General features: G+C 42.7%; 1 protein-coding gene across 4 annotated transcripts; it reads left to right on the top strand.

Annotated features, from left to right (window-relative positions):
- Positions 1-14623, top strand: ETFBKMT (electron transfer flavoprotein subunit beta lysine methyltransferase). Of its 4 annotated transcripts, none has more exons than XM_079993074.1 (4): positions 1-118; positions 10097-10551; positions 11442-11572; positions 13829-14623. In XM_079993074.1, the coding sequence occupies exons 2-4, from the start codon at positions 10232-10234 to the stop codon at positions 14170-14172; spliced, it is 795 nt and encodes a 264-aa protein (XP_079849200.1). In that variant the 5' UTR covers positions 1-118; positions 10097-10231; the 3' UTR covers positions 14173-14623. The 4 variants fall into 4 exon arrangements, with proteins under 4 accessions (XP_079849200.1, XP_079849203.1, XP_079849201.1 ...); XM_079993077.1 differs by lacking the exon at positions 1-118 and adding an exon at positions 3161-3185; XM_079993075.1 differs by lacking the exon at positions 1-118 and adding an exon at positions 5781-5929.
- Positions 14624-20059: the final 5436 nt, after the last annotated feature.

Genomic DNA, 20059 nt, shown 5'->3' on the forward strand with positions numbered 1-20059 from the left:
TAGGCCTCTTGTTGCCTTGGTAACGGAGATGTCATGACAACAAAGTAGGCCGGCATTTCCTTCCTTACCAGTTGGGTGCATTGACACCTCAAGGAATACAAGTTAAGGTAGCTCTAAGGTAAGAAGAGTTGATACACTTGACAATGTTTGCCACTGTTTCCACTAGGGTTGCCAACTTCTTTTAATCTGCCCCGTGCCTGAGCATTTAATAGGAGCCTGGCACACAGAAATGTAGCCAGTGAGCCTTTGTCTGGCACGGAGGAAAAGTGAGAGGAAAAGCTAAGTCTGCACACTTTTGTACTTGCTTACAACGGAGATGATGAGAGTACAATACTCTGATAAGGGAGGGGAAAATGACATAATATGAAAATAGCTGGAAATCTCTCAGCCTTGCTCTCATCAAGGGGAATGGAGTTAAGTTTTGGAGTCTAAGTCAAGGAGGCCTATCAGGCAAACCTACCGGGCTTCTACCCCTCATAACACCTGAAACATAGGCGACCCACTTTAGTGACATCTATGGCATGTCAAAGTGCAAGTAGATAAATAGGTACCGCTTCGGTGGGAAGGTAAACGGCATTTCCGTGCGCTGCTCTGGTTCGCCAGAAGCGGCTTAGTCATGCTGGCCACATGACCCGGAAGCTGTATGCTGGCTCCCTCCGCCAATAAAGTGAGATGAGCGCCGCAACCCCAAAGTTGGTCACGACTGGACCTAATGGTCAGGGGTACTTTTACCTATGGCAGTGAAATGAACTTATTCACCTATACACCAGAAAACTCTGATCCTCCCTGGCTGGCCACCTGTCTCCACTACAGAGATTGGAGAACTTATTGTGTCGCTGCGTCCTGGTAAAGCACTGGGTGGAAGATATGGTCCCTCCAGAGATATTCTCCTCAGATGTAAATTGGTGGGCCCCAATTTTGGCCAAACTATTTACTCACATAAACATGACTGGCGACATCCCCTCAGAGTGGCACACCAGCATAGTTGTACCAATCCCCACCCCCCAGATGAGACCTATTGGATCCCAGTAACTATAGACTCAAAAGTCTCCTAGATGTGGCTTCCAAATTATACTCACAATATCTATTATATAAAATTCTGGACTGGGACAGCAAACAAGCCATCATCCCTGAAGAACAAGCAGGATTTAAGAAGGGCTGGTGCACTACAGACCAAGTTTTTGTTTTGTACCACCTAATCTGTAAATTCACCAATGAATTTACTAGAAGCAATGCAGCTAGGAAGCCTGATCTTTATTAAAGGAAATAAACTGTTGCAACAAGGTCCCCACTCACCACACACAGGAGGGAGAACCCCAAACAATGCTGTTCAAGCCCCTATATACAGTAGACTTTTGAAATTGCCCACCCTGTAGCCCAAGACTGTTGCAGGTAACACACCTGCCTTCCTGGGTCCCACTAATCAGACACACAGGAGCAGAGAGGAGAGAATCCAAAGTTCCTTTAATTTGCTGCACAGCAAAGTGTTCCAGCTGAGATCGCTCTCAGTCTGGACCCTGGGGTGTCACCCTTAGGAGTCTTTTATAAGTTTCAGAAACAATGGAAAACATAGGAAAATCCTTGGTCTCACTTGGATTACCAAACAAAGACACCAGCCAGGAATATAGGAGCAAAACAGCAGTCTGTAGGCCTGGTCTTTATTTTAAAGGACTGTTACAAGAGGACTTCCACCCACCACATGGGAGAAGCACAGAACAAAGGATTGCTCCCACTTTTATAAGTTTTACAAAGATACTTACAACACACCTAAATTTACATCATGCATACATCACAAATGCATCACAAACTGAGCATGGGTTTGTCCCCATCCTTCCCTTGACCTCCACCTCACACCCATCAAGTAAGACAAAATAAATATTTACAAGTTCCTGGTTTCCCAGGCCAAGTTAATCACACCTCTTTGTCCCAACCAAGAACCTAATCCATTCCTGGATGGTTTGCCATTGTCCATGGGATGACTGCCTGTCTGACACCCATTGCCAGAATGCCAGTGATTACCTTTTGTGCAAGGGGCTGCTGTGTACAGACTCCCCCCTTCCTAAGCCATTCCTTTCCTGAACAGAACAAAGTTGGAATGGTGCAAACCCATACTGGAGTAATTTTATATGACTTTCTAAAGTTTTTCCAGTGAACCAGTAGGTAGATACATTTATCAGTGAACTGTTACATTTCGTAATGTGCAGCAGAGGCCCTTTCGATAGAGATAGGAAAAACTGTGATTAAGTGTTTTGTGGCGACATTTGCCAAAGTGATTGTGTTGATTTTGGTCAGGGGTCGGCAAGGTTTACCTCGCCTGGGCCAGTTCACTCCCGCAGAGATCGCTCCGTGGGCGCAGATGCAATTTTCAGTGCCACGGAAGCAAGTCCCCGCTCCGTGCTGCACCAGTTTAGTGCAGCGCACAGGGACTCGCCGAGTGGGCAGCTTGGTTCGCTGACTCCTGATTTTGGTAGTTGGGGTGTGTGTGTATGGTATCTGCTGGAGGGGCAACACACACCCCCAACCTTTACATAAACTACAATATAAAACCAATCACAAATCCCTCATTGCTTTATTTGGAAGTGAAGCAAGCACCCTGATACTGTTCAAAACTTATATGTGCGTGGCTGTGGCTGTGACTGCGACCCTTCAGTTCTGCTGACATCTCATTTAACTTGTTTACTTCAGCTTATTTACTGCGCCTCCGCATCCCATAGCCTTAATACTGCTCTTTGCTAATACAGTATTGTAGACAGGGACAATGGCTCATTGGCAATTGGAAACTCCTTAGCAGGAAATGTGTGTCTGCTTTAAAATGCTATGCATACACTTTCTCACCTTTACACTTTTGACCTCATGCTTGCAGGAGCCTTGCCAACAAGACTGTCTGTGGTATATTTGTAGATAATCTGGTCAACCGGATCTTCGTATCTTTAGCATTACATGTGGGAGATGAAAGCTGCTTGCGCTTTAATATTACAAGTATATAGGGGGTCGTGCTGGGTCTATTACCTTTACCTGACACCCACTACCACAAAAGCACCCCCCAAAACATTATACATATATCACAGAAGGAGGTGGTCTCCAGCAGAAATTTGAGAGTGTTGCTTCTCTCCTGTCTGCCAGGATACCTGATAAAGCCTTACTTGATTTCATTTTCTGGGAAGCCTGACCATTCCTTCAAGATGGTAAATACTTAGTTCCTGAATCTTTTACGCATATTGATAGTGTGCTCAGCTTAACAGATACTTGCCAGACTGTATTTGCAAACAGAGGTATAAGCCCCTACAGTCAAAAGACAATTGGAAAGCTTTTCCCATTTCCTTCCTCCTTGCAGTGAAATATTTGAGGTCAATTTGGGAGAGTCAAAATGGCTTTAGGATTGTTCTCCTGTACTATTTAAGATGTGGTTTATATACTTCTGTATGTGTTGGCCTTGTATATTTATGAACATTTATTTTATATTTGAGACCTTAGAATTTTTATAACAATTGTAAAAGTCTTTGGCTATATACTATAAAATTGACTATGTATGTTCGGGAGCAGTGGGAGGAAATGGGCATACTCTGTTTTGAGTGTGCTCAGTCTTTTTGGAGAGAAATGAATACTGAGCCACTATTGCTACTGTAGCACCCTGCTTGTGGTTAACGCTTAGCTGGAATGAAATATTCAACGCAGCAATAGAGAAATTAAAATAATAATTTATTTGTCAGACAAATAAATGATAGGCACAGTGGTATATGGTTACCAAAGCTCTGCCCCCTCCAGCCCTGATGGCCAGCTGCTTTTCCCATTAGCTCTTCCCAAAATTTATTGCCCTTTAACTCTCTCAGTATACCTTAAACCTTAGGAAAATATGGCTAGAGTCTGATGGGAGGCACATGGTATTATTTTCTGTTAAACAATAAATCTTACTATTTACCAACTCTTAATTAGTGTTTTTGCAGCTTGATTGTATTCTGTAATATATAGGGTCAGTGTAACATTTGCTCCCAGCCTGTAATTCCGTTTTACAACTTTGAGAAACTTGCCTCCTGCTACTGCTATAAATCAGGGGGGGCCTTGCTCAGGAGAGCAGGAAGATAAACAACTGCCAAAGTACTTAGCCAGCTGGTTTCTGCCTGGCATGAAACATACAAACATTTGCAAATATATCTTTAAGCTCATTTTAAAATACAGGCCTTGATCAGATGCCTCACTATAGCAATAAAGACTTGAACCTTTCCACTCATTGCATTGGTGAGGAGTTGCTACTCTTCTAGACAGCCAGAGTCTGCACAGACAGAATTATATATCCAGTCCTTTTTTTAAATAGAAAAATAGGTACTGGTACTCACCATGAAGTTGTTACAGTGTGTGTCACACTTTTTAGCTACACACACAAAAGAGATGCCAGTACTGCGTACCATTGAGTACCCCCTGAAAAAAAAAGAGCATTGTATATAGCAGTCCATTATTTCCCCTCCTCCCTTCCATTCCTTTTTCCTTGTGTGTCCTGTCTTTATGTAAACTGCTATGGGACCCCTTTTTAAACTTAAGAGCTGTGTATAAATGCCTTCAATACACAAACCAAAAGCATATGCAAAAACAATTTTTGACCCTACCAAGCTTAGTGCTTGTCAAATTGTGCTGCATTTGACTTTATTATTTCATTTTTATTCCACCCTTTCCCCAAGGAGCATAAGGTTCTTTCCCCTCCCTATCTTTCTATGCACAATTACCCTGCAAGGTAGGTTTGACTGAGGAATAGTGACTGGCCCAAGGTGGGGATTTGAAACCATGTTGCCCTGGTTCTAGTTACAGCTTGTTTATCCACTAATTACAGCTGTGGGAGGGCTAAATGTGGCCCTCCAAGCCTTTATCTCTGGCCCTTGGGACTCTGCCCAGGCTGCACCCCTCACAAATCTTGTTTCACAATCTTCTTCAGTGTTTTTGTCTACCTTCAAGTGTCCTTGGGCTCTGATATGCCTCTGGGTTGCCTGGGTGGTGACAGAAAGGTATGTATGTGTGTAGAAACTAGCCAGCCCACTCTACAAAGATATCATTTCCATTTGTCGCTCTGTCCGTTTTTGTCAGCACTAGCATGTGTCCCCCATAAAATGGTCCAGAAGAGAATGCAACCTTTGAACTGAAAAAGTTCCCCCACTCTGGATTACACCATACTGCTGTAGCACAAAGAATCCTTTGTAACATTTGCATTGTATTTGCATTGTTGAACTATTACAGAAGAGAAGACGAGAGAAGGAAAGACTGGGGTTATCAGTTTTTTAAACACTGGCTCCACTTCTCTGCCTTTAACTGCAGAATGGGACGCTGAGATGGAATAGGCAAAGATTATCTCCATGCCAAGAGAAGCTTCACCTGTTGAGCTTCTGTATGCCAGGCTGCAGTTAAATATACAGGGCAAGGATAGTTTAAAAAGCAAAACAAAAAAAATACTAGCAGAAAAGGCTTGGCTCACAAACGCAGGAGGAACGACAGACACAATCTGAAAGCGTTCTCAGAAGCTGTTAACACAGGGAAATTGAAGCGGCGGCTCTCTAAGAAGGCGTTATTGGACTCCAACTCCCATCAGCCCCTACCACCACGGCCACAGATGAGGCTTGATGGGAGTTGTAGTCCAGAATGTTCCACGTTCCCGGTGCAGCAGCTAAACAAAGCAATAACACTTCCGGTTGTTAATCGAACGCGAGGGGCATCCCATGCGGGTAAAGGAATAGGACGAGGCACCATAGAGGTTTCGGTGACGGAGCGGTTCCGGGATGCCCGTTGTGCTCCAGCCCGCGGGTGAGGGTGTTCAAATGGAATCCGGAAATGAGGATTGTTATTATCACGTTTTCTTCTTCGATTCCTCTGACCAAGGCGCAGGGTAGCGTAGCTGCAGGTACAACAGGGAAAGGCTTTAGCAAAAGCGGGGGGCCGCTTTGTTTCTGTGAGTGCAAATTGTTGATGAACGCGAGAGATTTTGCAAACAAAGGCCACTCTCAAGCGGTCCCTCGTTTCTCTCTCAGTGCTTAGTCGTGGATACCTTATTTCCTACTGGGATTGTCAGAGAGGAAAATAATCATTGGGTGTTGGGTTGAGATAAACGACAGACGAATGACAAGTGTCATATGGGAGGCATCTCTCCAGCATGTCTCGGGGAGTCCCTTTTATTGAATATTACAGCATTGCCACATATGTGCTTGTTGCTGATTGGTTAACACAAATACAATGCAAGGGTTGCATATAGGCATTAATCATCAATAGATTAAAGGTTGGGAAAGGGAACACAGAATTGGACAGGTATGAAAACCTCCTTATTAAACTATTACTAGTGATTGATATAGCAAGACTTAAAAGAACATAACTATCGCATTCCGTAGATGTGGTTAACCATGCATTGAGAACAGGTCAGGGTACGATGTTTCATGAACTCAGCTTAGAGCGGTTTGCCAGAGTCATGTGGGAGCGATGACCTGCTTCCCAGTGGAATTAACGGGTTGGTTTTATCTTGCGTTAGACCCCTACAAATGAGTGAACCTAAGTTTTCATGTACAGTACATGAATTTCAGTGGGTCTACTCTGAGTTGCTTAAGGTTGGCTACAGCCCTAGGTTTCTCTGCTATCAGGTTGTAAAGCATCTATATATAAACGCAAGCCATTTTCTTAAGCTAGGAGTTAACAAACGAAAGCTTCTTGATAAAGTAGCATATATGATATCCCCCTGGTGTTCACGTTTGACATTCTAGAGTAGATTGTAATGTAAAGACCGCATTTTCACTAAAAAAAACTGCTGAAAGAATTCATGATACGACACGACAAAAATGCAGTTCATTCAAAATTGAATGTAATTAGACTTCTCCTAACACAGTTTCCAGAGATATTGCCAAATTATGAGATGATGCTATGCATGTTTTCTCAGAAGTAAGCCTCACTATGTTCAGTGGAGTTTACTCAGTAGTAAATGTGTTTAACCTTAGTTTGTTCCTACCAAAAAGACAAAGACTCCTGTAGCACATTAACAAGGAACAAAGTTAATAATGACATAAGCTTTCATGGAGTATGTTAAAGGAAGGTGCAGCTGTTGAATTTCTGCCTGTCCAACAACAGGGAGAGCTGCAGTTGGGAGCCCTTAAAGCTCTGGTTCTAGGATATGGTCGTAAAAAGACATATTGAGGCATCTAATCATAAGCCTGCATTTTTATCAAAGCTTATATTTTTGATTAAGGCCTGTATATTAAGATGAGCTTAAAGAATTTCAAATGTTCATGCCAGGCAGAAGACTAGCTGCCTAAGAACCTTGGCAAGATGTTTATTCTCCTCGACAAGGGGGCCCCCTGATTTATAGCAGAAAACAATTCTCAAAGTCGTAAAAAGGGAATTACAGGCTGACAGCCAAGGTTACACTGACCCTACATATTACAGAAGATAAAAAAGCAGAGAAAAACATAATTAAGAGTGGATAAATAGTAAAATAAAACCATGTGCCTCCCATTAAACTTGAGCCATATTTTCCTAAGGTTGAAAGGTCAAGAGCAGTGAAAAAGGCAACTGGCTTGGCTGGAGAAGGGGAGTGTAAAGAGAAGAAGAGGTTTTCTTTCTGCCGGGGAGTGGGCCCCAGCCCACAAAATGGCTGGGGCATGTTCCACAGGGGGGGATGCACTGGGACAACTGATCTCAGTGATCACGGGTAGGAGGAGGAGTTACGCTAAGACCAGACCATGTCATTACAGAGGAGGCAGGTTTAGTCGTTGTCTGAGGACTATTCCTGCCTCCGGGTCTGGTCCTGACCGGATGGATACTAGAATCAGCAAGGGATACCCACATGACCTGAAGGTGCTGCTGTGCAATGCCAGGTCAATGATTCATAAGACCACTGCCATCCATGACTTGATCATGGATGGAGGACTTGACCTGGCATGTGTAACAGAGACTTGGTTGGATGAAGCAGATGGGCCTGTCCTTGCCGCTGCTTGTCCACCAGGTTTCTCTTACGCACAGCAACCCAGGTCATGTGGGCGGGGAGGGGGGGTTGCAGTGATTTTTAGAAAGTCATTAGTTTGCACCAGGCGTCCTATTGGGAAGACCCAGTTTTCTGAGTGCATGTTCTGGAAGTTGGGCAATAGGGGCAGTACAGGATTCCTTTTGGTGTACCGACCTCCCCGCTGCACCAAGGATTCCCTGCCCGAGCTGCTTCAGGTCGTGGCGGATGTTCTCCTGGAGACACCTAGCTTGGTCGTCCTAGGGGATTTTAACATCCATGCCGACACGACCTTACAAGGGGCAGCTCGGGACTTCGTGGAAAGCATGGCCTCCATGGGGCTGTCCCTGAATAAGTCTGGCCCAACCCATAGCCGCGGACATGCCTTGGACCTGGTGTTTACCTCTATGGATGTTGGGGATCTGACACTAAGTAAAAGTGAAACAAAAGAAGTGCCATGGTCAGATCACTTCCTGGTGCAACTGGACTTCTCTGCGACCCATCCCCTCTGCAGGGAGGTGGGACCAATTCGGATGGTCCGCCCCCGCCACTTAATGGATCCAAATGGTTTCCAGAGAGTGGTAGGGGATGCTTTATCCCATGTTGATGGCCTTTCAGCTGATTCCCTGGTGGCCCGCTGGAATGCGGAGTTAACCAGGGCTATTGACTGTTTGGCTCCGAAGCGCCCTCTCCGATTGCATGGAGCCCGGAGAGCCCCGTGGTTTTCCACGGATCTGAGGGCAATGAAACAATCTTTGAGACGGCTAGAGCGCCGGTGGCGGATAACTCATTCCGAATCTGATCGGACACAGGTTAGAGCTCAACGTCGAGCCTACCAAGTGGCGATAGCGACGGCGAAGAAGAATTTCTTCACCGCCTCTATTGCATCTGCAGAAAACAGCAGCAGGAGACTTTATCAGGTGGTTCACAATTTAGCGGAACCACCTGTAACATCGGGGCCCAGTACGGGCCACATGTTCTCCTGCAATGATTTTGCAAAGTTTTTTGCAGATAAAATCGCTCAGATTCGGGAAGAAGTAGACTCCACCGTGGGAGCAGGGCCAGGGCGGGAGAGTGCTAGAGTTCTGTCTAGTCAAGTTGAGTGGGATCAATTCCAATCTGTTACCTCCGAGGATGTGGACAGGCTGCTTGGACGAGTGAAACCAACCACCTGTCTCCTTGATCCTTGCCCATGTAGCTTGCAAGCACAGTATGACTGAGAAGCAATCTTGTGCCAAGAGGGCCTCTAGGACCCCTACACTAGAAAGGATCCTGGGAACTGTAGTTTGTTAAGGGTGTTGAGAGTTGTTAGGAGACCCATGTTTTCCACAGAGCTGCAGTTCTCAGAATGGCTTAACAGCCAATACCTCTTGCCAGGGAACTCTGGGAATTGTAGTTCTGTGAGGGAAACGGTTCTCACAACAATTCTCAGCACCCTTAACAAACTGCTCTTCCTATGGGGAAGCCATGACTTGAAAGTGGTGTGATACTGCTATAAACATATAGTGCAGAAAGGGCCCAAGATAGGTGCAAGTTATGGTTATTTATAGAGGTATAAAACATGTGACTGGAGAAATGGAAATATAATAGTTGGGAAGGAGCGAGCCAAGTATTTATTGCACAGGGCATACAAACTATTGCAGAATAAGGAAGAAGCTCAGTGGCAGAGCACATGGGTTGCATACATAATATACCCAAGATCCAGTCTTTGGCATCTCCTGTTAAAAGGATCTCCCATGAGCTGCCACCAGCCAGAATAAGCAAGACGCTGGACAATAGTCTTAATATAAGGCAGAGTTATACATTTCTAGAATAATTCAAAGAGGCCTCCTAATGCAAAATACTGAAAGTAATAATAATAGCAACCATAGAAATCTGTGGACACAAGTAACTTTGGTCCATTAATTTCAGTGGGTCTACTCTTGAGTATAACTTAGCTGGATACACGGGAAAAAAAAAAATACGAGGCATTACACTTACACTGTAAAACAAGAAAACCCTTAATAAAATATATTAAAAAAAAAAACTTAGCTGGATACAGCCCTAATATATGGGTTCTGTCATCCTTAGTACTAACTGATACACTCAACTAATGGCATATATACAGTGGAAATATCTGTTCTTTTGTTTTTTTAGGAATGACTTCCCATTGAGTCTGAAAGCTATAGCTGATGAGTTTTTCTTACCACTGTCTTGACACTTTCTGCTCCAAGGAAGCATTCCTGATGTGAACTTAAGCTGGGGAGGAGCTTGCTGAGAGCAGTAGAGGACATGATTTTCATAGGCTGGAGGCGGCTGATACGCTTATGCAGCAGGGACATCTTCAGTACAAGTCTAAAGCAAAAGGATGGAAGCAGCTGTTCACTTTGGAAGTGCTACCACCAGAAGACTTCAGGGAGTCTCCTGGATCCAGAGATGAGATTGTTTTTGGAGAAGAACACAGAAGTCATCAGCAGTGGGAACCTGACACCAGAAATAAGGTTAAGACTTCTGACTCCTCGCTGTCGATTTTGGCATGACAAGGCTGCCTTATGGCCATATGGGGACCCGTACTGGGCAATCTATTGGCCAGGAGGCCAAGGACTAGCCAGGTATAAAACACTTATCAGTTCTAGAAGGCATACATGCCACATGTTCACCCAGACTTAGGTTTACTAGTGTTATGGAAATAGGGTTCGCTAACGCGGGTGGCGCTGTTTTCTAAACCACAGAGCCTAGGGCTTGCCGATCAGAAGGTCGGCGGTTCGAATCTCTGCGACAGAGTGAGCTCCTGTTGCTCGGTTCCAGCTCCTGCCAACCTAGCAGTTCGAAAGCATGCCAAAAGTGCAAGTAGATAAATAGGTACTGCTCTGGCGGGAAGGTAAACAGCGTTTCCGTGCGCTGCTCTGGTTCGCTAGAAGTGGCTTAGTCATGCTGGCCACATGACCGGAAGCTGTCTGGGGACAAACACAGGCTCCCTCGGGCCAGTAAAGCGAGATGAGTGCCGCAACCACAGAGTCGGCCGCAACTGGACTTAATGGTCAGGGGTACCTTTACCTTTAAGTGGGAGGTCAATCAACCAGACAAGAATCAGCTAAGAAACTCTTTATTCCTGAAAAGGAAGGGTGTGCCCTGCACCTATTGGTCGCAGAGGCAGACCCCAAACACATATAACACATAGTCTTTTATGCATTGAAGTAAACAACTCCTAAAACATCAGCTGTATGTTAGTCTTTGAGCTAGTCTGCAGAATTGCCTTATCTGTTCAGACAGTTAGCTTTCTATAAATGTTTCATGTCTTCCATGGCTCTTTTATTGTGTTCTTAGTTGTTTTCCTTTTAACTCGCACCTTCTGCATTTCTCATTGCCCTTTTCCTTACATCCATCTTCTGCTTGATTTGCGACGTATGCATTCCTTATACCACTAGCTAATTCATATTCAGTGCTAGGCTAATGCTATGAATTTTTTTGTTACTTTTCTTGTTTTTCAAAACATACTCAGATACCTTCTTGATAACCCCGAGGTTGTCAGAGAGAAGAGAGTCCTCGATCTTGGAAGCGGTTGTGGAGCAACAGCCATAGCAGCTATGATGAGCGGCGCATCGCACGTTGTTGCCAATGACATTGATCCTGGTAAGATGCTCCATGGCACGTGCAGTGCAGTCAGTCTCAGTGCATTGGGAAGAAGGGAGGACCATATGCGGCTCCAGCATGTTACAAGGTAACATGATAGACAAGGAAGCCTTTGAAAGAACTGAGCATGTCCCATAGCCATTGATTTGGAGGCAGGGCTACTTGATAGTGAAACAGTCAACACATCAGTGATGATCTTCCAGCTTTGTTTAAATGAGATACCCGTTTTGCAGAAGAGAAATGGTGTAGAACAGGTGTTAATTCGCCCTCTCTTAAAGACATCCAGGATGAGCAATTTCCCCTTGTCTGTCTGAAGGATAAAGAACCCTACACTGACATTTTGGCTGACTTCCCCAAAGTAGCTGGCGTTCTTTTATAACTCCTCAAGATAAAAGGTAAAAAAGGTAAGACCCCCCCCCCGATGGTTAAGTCCAGTCAAAAGTGACTATGGGGTTGCGATGCTCATCTTGCTTTCAAGCTGAGGGAGCTGGCCTTTGTCCACAGACAGCTTTCTGGGTCATGTGACCAGCATGACTAAACGGCTTCTGGCGCAACCGAACACCATGACAGAAACCAGAGTGCACGTGTTTTTGTGTTTCTGTACCTCCTAGATCAGGAAATCTGCTTGTTTTTCACTATTTGTTCCAACCACAGACTGTCTGGTTCTAACCACCACAACATCTGGCAAGTTATTTACTTTGTCTTCACTTCCTTTCCTTTACTCACTGGAAAATATTGCCCTAGATTTAGAGAAGTCACATGACTCACTCATGCTAAGCTTGCCAACTTTGGTGAGGGGAGAAAAACCAGTGTGGAAAAAGCAAAACACACAGTGTTCTTGCAAGGCAGAAAGCAAATGTAAAGAGAAACATAGTAGTCTTTTTATATGAGCGAAGTCAGAGATTGGTTTGGGGCTGAGCCACGATTGAAGCCAAATCTCATAGTGTTGTCTAGTGGTTGGAGGGCACATAGTCCTCAATATGAACACACTTCAGGAAGTAGAAAATGATCTTCAATGGGTTGTAGATTCCACCCTGAACAACTAGATAAGCTACTCACCAGAGCATATTCAAAGGACAACGAAAGGCAGCTGTTTTGGTCCATTCAAAACACTAAAGAGATTTGAACTTTCCCCCAACTATCAGCCCCAACTTGGGGCCATTAACCATTAAACCTGCCTTACAGAATGAATAACCAGCCTGTTACCCAGTTTAGGATCCAATATAAGGAACCAATATAAGAAATACAGCACAAATTCCGCAATTGAAACCAAACAATACTACTATGGCTAAGCGTCATCATAATCATCATTATTCCACATTTAAAATAACATAATTAAAGAGAATTCTCAAAACATTGTGCTTAAAACAACTAAGAAGCACAAAAATTGAAATATATGAAAATGCATCATAATTGCAATATATCATATTGAAATCTTACACAGAACACATACCTCAGTTGTTTACCCTGCAAAACACTATTTCTGCTCTCTGTTGGGGACCCCTTCCTCTTTCACATATCACATTCTTATCCCATAGCTAATGAAACATCTGGCATTCTAATTCCACCTACACAGTTCCTAGTCCTTTGATGCCTGTCCAGCAGTTAGTGCCGAGCCACCCAGATGCTGCAGAAGCAGTGGATGCTATTTCTTTTCACATATTCCCTCAAGTAATAGAGCGCACACATTAGTATAGGTCTAGAACTTAAACATGTATCCTAACACCTAACCGACTATATCAACTATCCCACACAAGCTGAAGCCACTCTAGATTGGTGATCAAGCTAGCTAATGGATGAGGGTCTTACCCAGAGTCAGGGATGTAGATGTTACTGTTCTCAGTGGCATGAACTCTGGTCTGATGGAGAAAGGCCTCCCTGCATAAGCGGTCCATGCCGACTTTGGTGTAGGGTTGGGTCAGTCAATACACTCAGTTACGTAAATGATGCGACTTGAGCAGCCTTCACCAATCTGGTACCCTTCAGATGTTTTGGACTACAACTCCCATCATTCCCAGACAGAGTACAAAATGTAAGGGAGGCACCAGGGACTTGAATGTGATCAGCCTATGAATTGTGTCCCTAGCAATACTCTGCCCACAGAGACTATAAGATAGCTTGTTAAAAACAATTCTGCGAAGGAAAGTATTGCCCAACAAAGGATCCAAAAGACTAGAAAGTTGACCAGTCCAGGTGGCATTACCAACTCAAAATTTTGGGCACTGATCTTTTCTTGTTTGTTTCCTTATTTCTCAGTTGCAGGAGCTGCCATGCTGCTGAACTGTGAACTGAACAACCTGAATCCTTTCCATGTTCTCACAGAGAACCTCATTGGTACAGAAGTAGACAACTGGGATCTTATTATCCTAGGGGACATGTTTTACAGTGAAGCTCTTGCAGACAGCCTTCATCAGTGGCTGAAAAACCACATCCAAATTCATAGGACTAAAGTGTTAATTGGAGACCCCGGCAGGCCCTATTTTGTGTGCCACAAAATTCAGAAGCAGCTTCTCAAAGTCAGTGAGTATGACCTCACCAAATCAACGAAGCAAGAGAACAATGGGTCCACCAGTACTGTGGTTTGGCACTACCAGCCTTGACTCTCCATGGACCTCAAGTGCAGAAATACTGGACTATATTGCATGTCACTTGAACCACTAAAAGCCCCATTTTGTGGCAGTTCAAATTCTGACTAGTGCCAATACATACTATACTGCCTATATGCATTCTATCAGCATGCATACATTCTATATATTTCAATGACACAACATGGTTTGTACCAGCTGAAGGTGGCATTTGTGCAGACTGGGACAGGTGTAATAAAAGAAAGCACTTTGCCGTATAATTCCCACTTTATTCCATGGAAATTATGTGTGCATGCCAGTATGTGGCTGAGTTTTATTCTTTAGAAACATAAAGAAAAAAACTGTTTTCAGTGAAGTCTTTTACTTGCAGAGGATGGGTGTATCGGTAGTTGCTGATGTTGATTAAAAATGTAAAATCCTATCTCCCTTGTAAAAATTTGATAAACCACCTCTTTGTGGCCGCTCACATGGAGCTTTGGTTACATTGGAAACTGCAAACAGATGTACTATCTGCAAGTGGTATGTGTTGTGTCCCACAGGCCCAAATGCAGATCTTGGTTGAGCGGTTTACTGAGACCTTGAAAGACCCAGTTGCAGGGATTCCAAATGATCGGTTGTAAAGCTTTATTGTAGTCACTCTTTCAGTATTTACTTTTGTGAACACTTTTGAAGTGTTGGAAGGAGCGGATAGTGACCAGTTTCCAGTATCAGTGACCCAATGTCCTTTAACAGAATGCATATCAACAACCAATCTGCGTGGAGAATTATAAGGCATGAAAAGACTGAAATGGTCTCTCAGATTGGGCAGCAATATCCAACAGGCACTATTTAGTCATCATGTGACAAACTTGCATCAACATTTTATGAGCAAATCTCCAAATCCTGTTCATGTCTTCCAGCAAATTGTCACAGAACTCGGGCCCTATTTGATAACTTCTACAATTAATAAATACACACAATCAACACACCTTGGCTGGTTTGACAGTGAGTGCAAGGCAGCTAATACAAGTTCTAGCTAGGGCAGGCTTCCTCAACCTTGGCCCTCCAGATGTTTTTGGCCTACAACTGCCATGATCCCTAGTTAGCAGGACCAGTGGTCGGGGATGATGGGAATTGTAGTCTCAAAACATCTGGAGGGCCGAGGTTGAGGAAGCCTGGGCTAGGGCAATTCAGGATTTGTGTACGAATCTGTAAGAAGAATCCTCAGAAAATTTGATCAAATGTAGATTGAAATACAAGAGTCTGCTCGAAAACAGGAAAGCTGAATATATGAAAACCCAGTGGCAGGAATAGGAGTAATGGACCAGAGGGTTATCAGTAATGGAACAACAGAAAGTTATCAGACCAAACTCTCATCAGTTTGTTTAAGAAATGCCTTAATTGAGCTGCAGTTCCAAGTGATGCCCTCTGCAGTCTTGGGACTTGGCTAGATTTGTAAAGAAAAAGCAATTTATATGTGTTGTATATGTGATATAACATTGTGCCACCAGATAGCACTATGGAGTCCTGTTTTTCTGTACCCGTTTTCCCTGTTTAAATTTACAACTCGTGTAACTGAAATGCTTCTTTGATGTGTCCTGATTCAGTCTTGGATGGACACTGCACAAAGTCCCATTCTCAGTCAGACTTTGTATTTGTGGAAGACATTACTCATTATCTTCTAGTTGCCCCTTATATAGAGGTCACTTTCTGAAACCTTTGTTCTCACAAGCAAGCAGGTAGGCCCCGACAGAAACGATTCGGTTTCTTTTGAATGTCAGTAATAGCTTAGTAACACAGAGTGACCCTCTACGCATTAGCTGGAGAGAGGAAAATCAGGAAAAATAAGTGGATAAAATCACTATAAATTGTTGTGATTTGGAGCTTTAATCTTGAAATCCAAGTTGAATTTGAGTTTGTAGGTGTCTCTGGTAACTCTTTTATCATAGATGTTGGCTAATATCATGGACATAGTTACAGATAGGTAGCCGTGTTGGTCTGCCATAGTCAAAACAAAAAAAATTCCTTCCAGTAGCACCTTAAAGACCAACTAAGTTAGTTCTTGGTATGAGCTTTCGTGTGCATGCACACTTCTTCAGATATCTGTTTCAGTGTATCTTCTGTTTCAGTGTATCTGAAGAAGTGTGCATGCACACGAAAGCTCATACCAAGAACTAACTTAGTTGGTCTTTAAGGTGCTACTGGAAGGAATTTTTTTTGTTTTGATCATGGACATATGTTCTTTATTATTTTGTTAATGCTATTGCTACAAGTCTGCCATGGACTTTGGCTAGAATAATAAACTTGCAAACTGAACCTCCCATCCACCCATCTGGCAGATGCGGGAATGAGTGGGACACATCCACTAGGTTGCACGAATAACTCCCAACTCCCTAGGCTAGCAGCCAAGCTCCCAAAGCAAGCAGGTGGGATGGCTCTGAAGCAAGTACCAGTTAGTTTCAGGGTTATACAGACTACCAAGATGGCTTTACACATATGGTACTTGGCAGTGACTGCTAAATTTACACGACACTGCTGAGTGATGCATGGTGAAACAAAAGGATATTTTCGATGCTGATTGGTTTACATCTGTTTCTTTTATTAACTGTCACCCAGAGGAACCCAGACCCACTATACAGTGGTACCTCTGGTTACGTACTTAATTCGTTCCAGAGGTCTGTTCTTAACCTGAAACTGTTCTTAACTTGATGACCACTTTAGCTAATGGGGCCTCCCACTGCCGCCACCACACAATTTCTGTTCTCATCCTGAAGCAAAGTTCTTAACCCGAGGTACTATTTCTGGCTTAGCGGAGTCTGTAACCTGAAGCGTATGTAACCTGAAGCATATGTAACCTGAGGTACCACTGTAACCCATATATCTTTTTGGCTTTGGTTATTTAACAACATGCTATTATTAACTGCCTAATACACATAATGCCTGTATTTTCAATACCCATTATTTCATGTTATTCTGAATAAAAATCATCTCATAAAAAATGTAAAATCTACATCAGGGCAATAACCAGGACAACCAAACTGCCATAAAATAGCATGCAGTCTTTGACTTCTACAGAATGTTTTATCAGAGGAGGGGGTGTGGGATAGAGTGGGTTGCTGTCAAAGCCACAAGGATGTATATCTTCTCACAATCTCAAGAAAGAATGTGGCAAGATATATCAGACATTCAAACCAGACTCCCACTATGTGCTCTGCAGGTTTAAAGTTGCACGTAGGGCAGCTGAGATGGAAAAATGTATAAAGGTTAGCATTTTCCCTTCCCAATTTTTGAAAATACAAAATCAAGCAGTTACCTAGATCTGTCTCGCTCCTTAGGTGAAACACACAGGTTCCTTCGTAGGCAGAAAACAAGGAATCAAGAGAAAGTAGGTAGCTTTTATATTAACAAAGCTAGATGTTAATTTTAGGTGTCATGCTAGGTAAAAAAGCAAAAAGAAGTCAAATTGGGTAGTTTTACTTAGCACTTGGAGTGTTTCGTCAGAGAATAAAGTCCCATCTTTGAGTAGTATAAGTCCAGTTTGCAACCAGCTGTCCAAGTCATTTAAAAAATGCTAGGTGCTTTTAATAATATAGCTAAATGGGATCTCCAGATTCAGAGACAGCATATCTTTGAAAGCCAGTTTGGGAGGGAGGGAAGAAGGAAGCAACAGATGGGGGTTTCCCAGATACATCTGGCTGAACATTATGGGGAACAGGATGCTGTCTAGGGGCTCTTCTGCTAATTCTATTTTTTTTTGGGGGGGGGGGGAATCCAGCCTCTGGTATATAAGCTTTGAACAGAACAGCAGTCATTTCAAGAGTAAGAACATACAAGGGGGTCCCCACTTAAGCAGATGTACTGTTGCAGTCGCCACACACATTACTGGGATGCATATGAGAGTGGATTCCCCGATTCTGCCCCTGTCCCCTTTTGGAGACGAAAATGGTGCACTTGTCAGCAGAAGTGCTCGTGCTGATCACGTATAAGTGGAAAACATAAAATGTAAGACCCTCACCTGGTTTAGCTGGCTGGTCAAAGCCATTCTCAGGGTACAGCCACTGTTGCATGCTGACACCTTCTAGGAGCCACAGGTGAGAGCTGAGTGCAGGGTGGGGACCAAAGGTGGACAAAATGAGCATGATGTGTCCCCCACCAGAGGTACAACCCCTCCTCAGTCCTAAGTACACCTACCAGAGAGTAAATCCGATTAAACATGTACAGAGTCGGTCTACAATTCAAAATAAATTTATAAGAGTAATTACTTAAGCCAACCTTGTTATGCAGTTACATTCCCTTAAATGCATTCTATTGCTATTAGTAAGCAATTTTCAAGTTCAAAAATATTCATACTGTGTTGATAACAGCCACAATGAAAATCAGATTAAATAAAAGACAGCAGGTGTGGGTGGATGAATTAAAGCTGTGTGGTTTTCACTAAGGCTGAAAACATTGTACTGTTGAGTCAAAGCTGTTAACACAGATCTGACCTTGGTGCTTTAATCAGGCTCTAATCAAAACTGTTTTCTGCAAAAGAAGCTCAGAGCACACTAAATAGAAACACAAAACCTTTCTTCATTCAGATATTGGGAAGTCCACCTTCTGCCCTGAACATGTACTTTTTTCTTTTTCTATAATATTTTTATTGAATTTTCCATTATACAAATTTACCATATCACAATTTTTTCACAAATTTCAACTTTTTAGACTTCCATCAGCTTTTCTGCAGATCATCCATATTTTTTACATACTTTACGCATTCACTATATATAATATTGCCTTTTAGCATACGCTTACTATCCTGTTTCTTTTTAACAATATTCCTCTGGCTTTCACAAAACTTCTTTAAATCCCACTAGCGCTGTTTGTTCATCACATATACTTTTCAGATATTCTGTGAATTTTCCCCAGAACTCAATAAACTTGTGATCCCGTTGGTATCTAATCTTCCCAGTTAATTTGTCCAACTCTGCATAGTCCATAAGTTTCATTCTCTACTCTTCAAGGGTCGGTAGTTCCTCCTGTTTCCATTTCTGGGCCATTAATATTCTTGCTGCCGTTACTGCGTATTGAAAGAGTTTATAGTCTCTTCTATTTATCTCACTTCCTGTTATTCCTAACAGAAAGGCTTCTGGTTTCTTTACAAATGTATATTTCAAGATCTTTTTCAACTCATTATATATCATCTCCCAGAAACCCTTCACCTTTTTACATTCCCACCACATATGATAGAATGATCCTTCTTTTTGTTTACATTCCCAACACTTATTACACGTTTTAAACATTTTTGCTAGCTTAACCGGTGTGATATACCATCTATATCCATTTTCATAATATTTTCCTTTAACGCAGTACTTGCTGTAAATTTTATATTTTCATTCCATACTTTTTCCCAATCCTCCAGTTGTATATTGTATCCAAAATCTCTGGCCCAGTGTATCATAACCGACTTTACTTCCTCATCCATCGTATACCATTCCAACAACATCTTATACATTTTTGACAATATCTTATAATCATTATTTATTATCTCCATTTGAAATTTTGATTCCTTTTCTGCATATCCACTCTCTTTGAAATCCTTTTTAAACATTTCATTTACCTGAAAATAATGCAACCAATCAAATACATATTCTTTCACTTGTTCATATGGCTTCATTTTCCATTTTCCTCCTTCTTTGATTATCAGTTCTCCATATGTAACCCAACTCCCTCTCATATTGATTTTCTTTATACTCATAACCTCTATTGGAGACAGCCAGTGTGGAACTTTTGGTTCTAATAGGTTTTTATACCTATCCCATATTTCTATTAAAGATCTCCTGAAGATATGGTTCTCAAAGCCTTTATGACTTTTCTTCTTTTCTGACCATAAATAAGCATGCCATCCAAATCTGTTATCGAATCCTTCTAAATCCAACAATTT

Source organism: Podarcis cretensis, assembly GCF_951804945.1.
Source record: "Podarcis cretensis genome assembly, chromosome: 10".
Taxonomy (NCBI): domain Eukaryota; kingdom Metazoa; phylum Chordata; class Lepidosauria; order Squamata; family Lacertidae; genus Podarcis; species Podarcis cretensis.

What these genes read in the sequence shown, in the direction of transcription:
- ETFBKMT (XM_079993074.1), top strand. Translation starts at nt 10,232, where the DNA reads ATGATTTTCATAGGCTGGAGGCGGCTGATACGCTTATGCAGCAGGGAC. An exon ending in GGAGGCCAAGGACTAGCCAG is followed by an intron (nt 10,552 to 11,441) that starts GTATAAAACACT and finishes AAACATACTCAG; the next exon opens with ATACCTTCTTGATAACCCCG. An exon ending in TGCCAATGACATTGATCCTG is followed by an intron (nt 11,573 to 13,828) that starts GTAAGATGCTCC and finishes CTTATTTCTCAG; the next exon opens with TTGCAGGAGCTGCCATGCTG.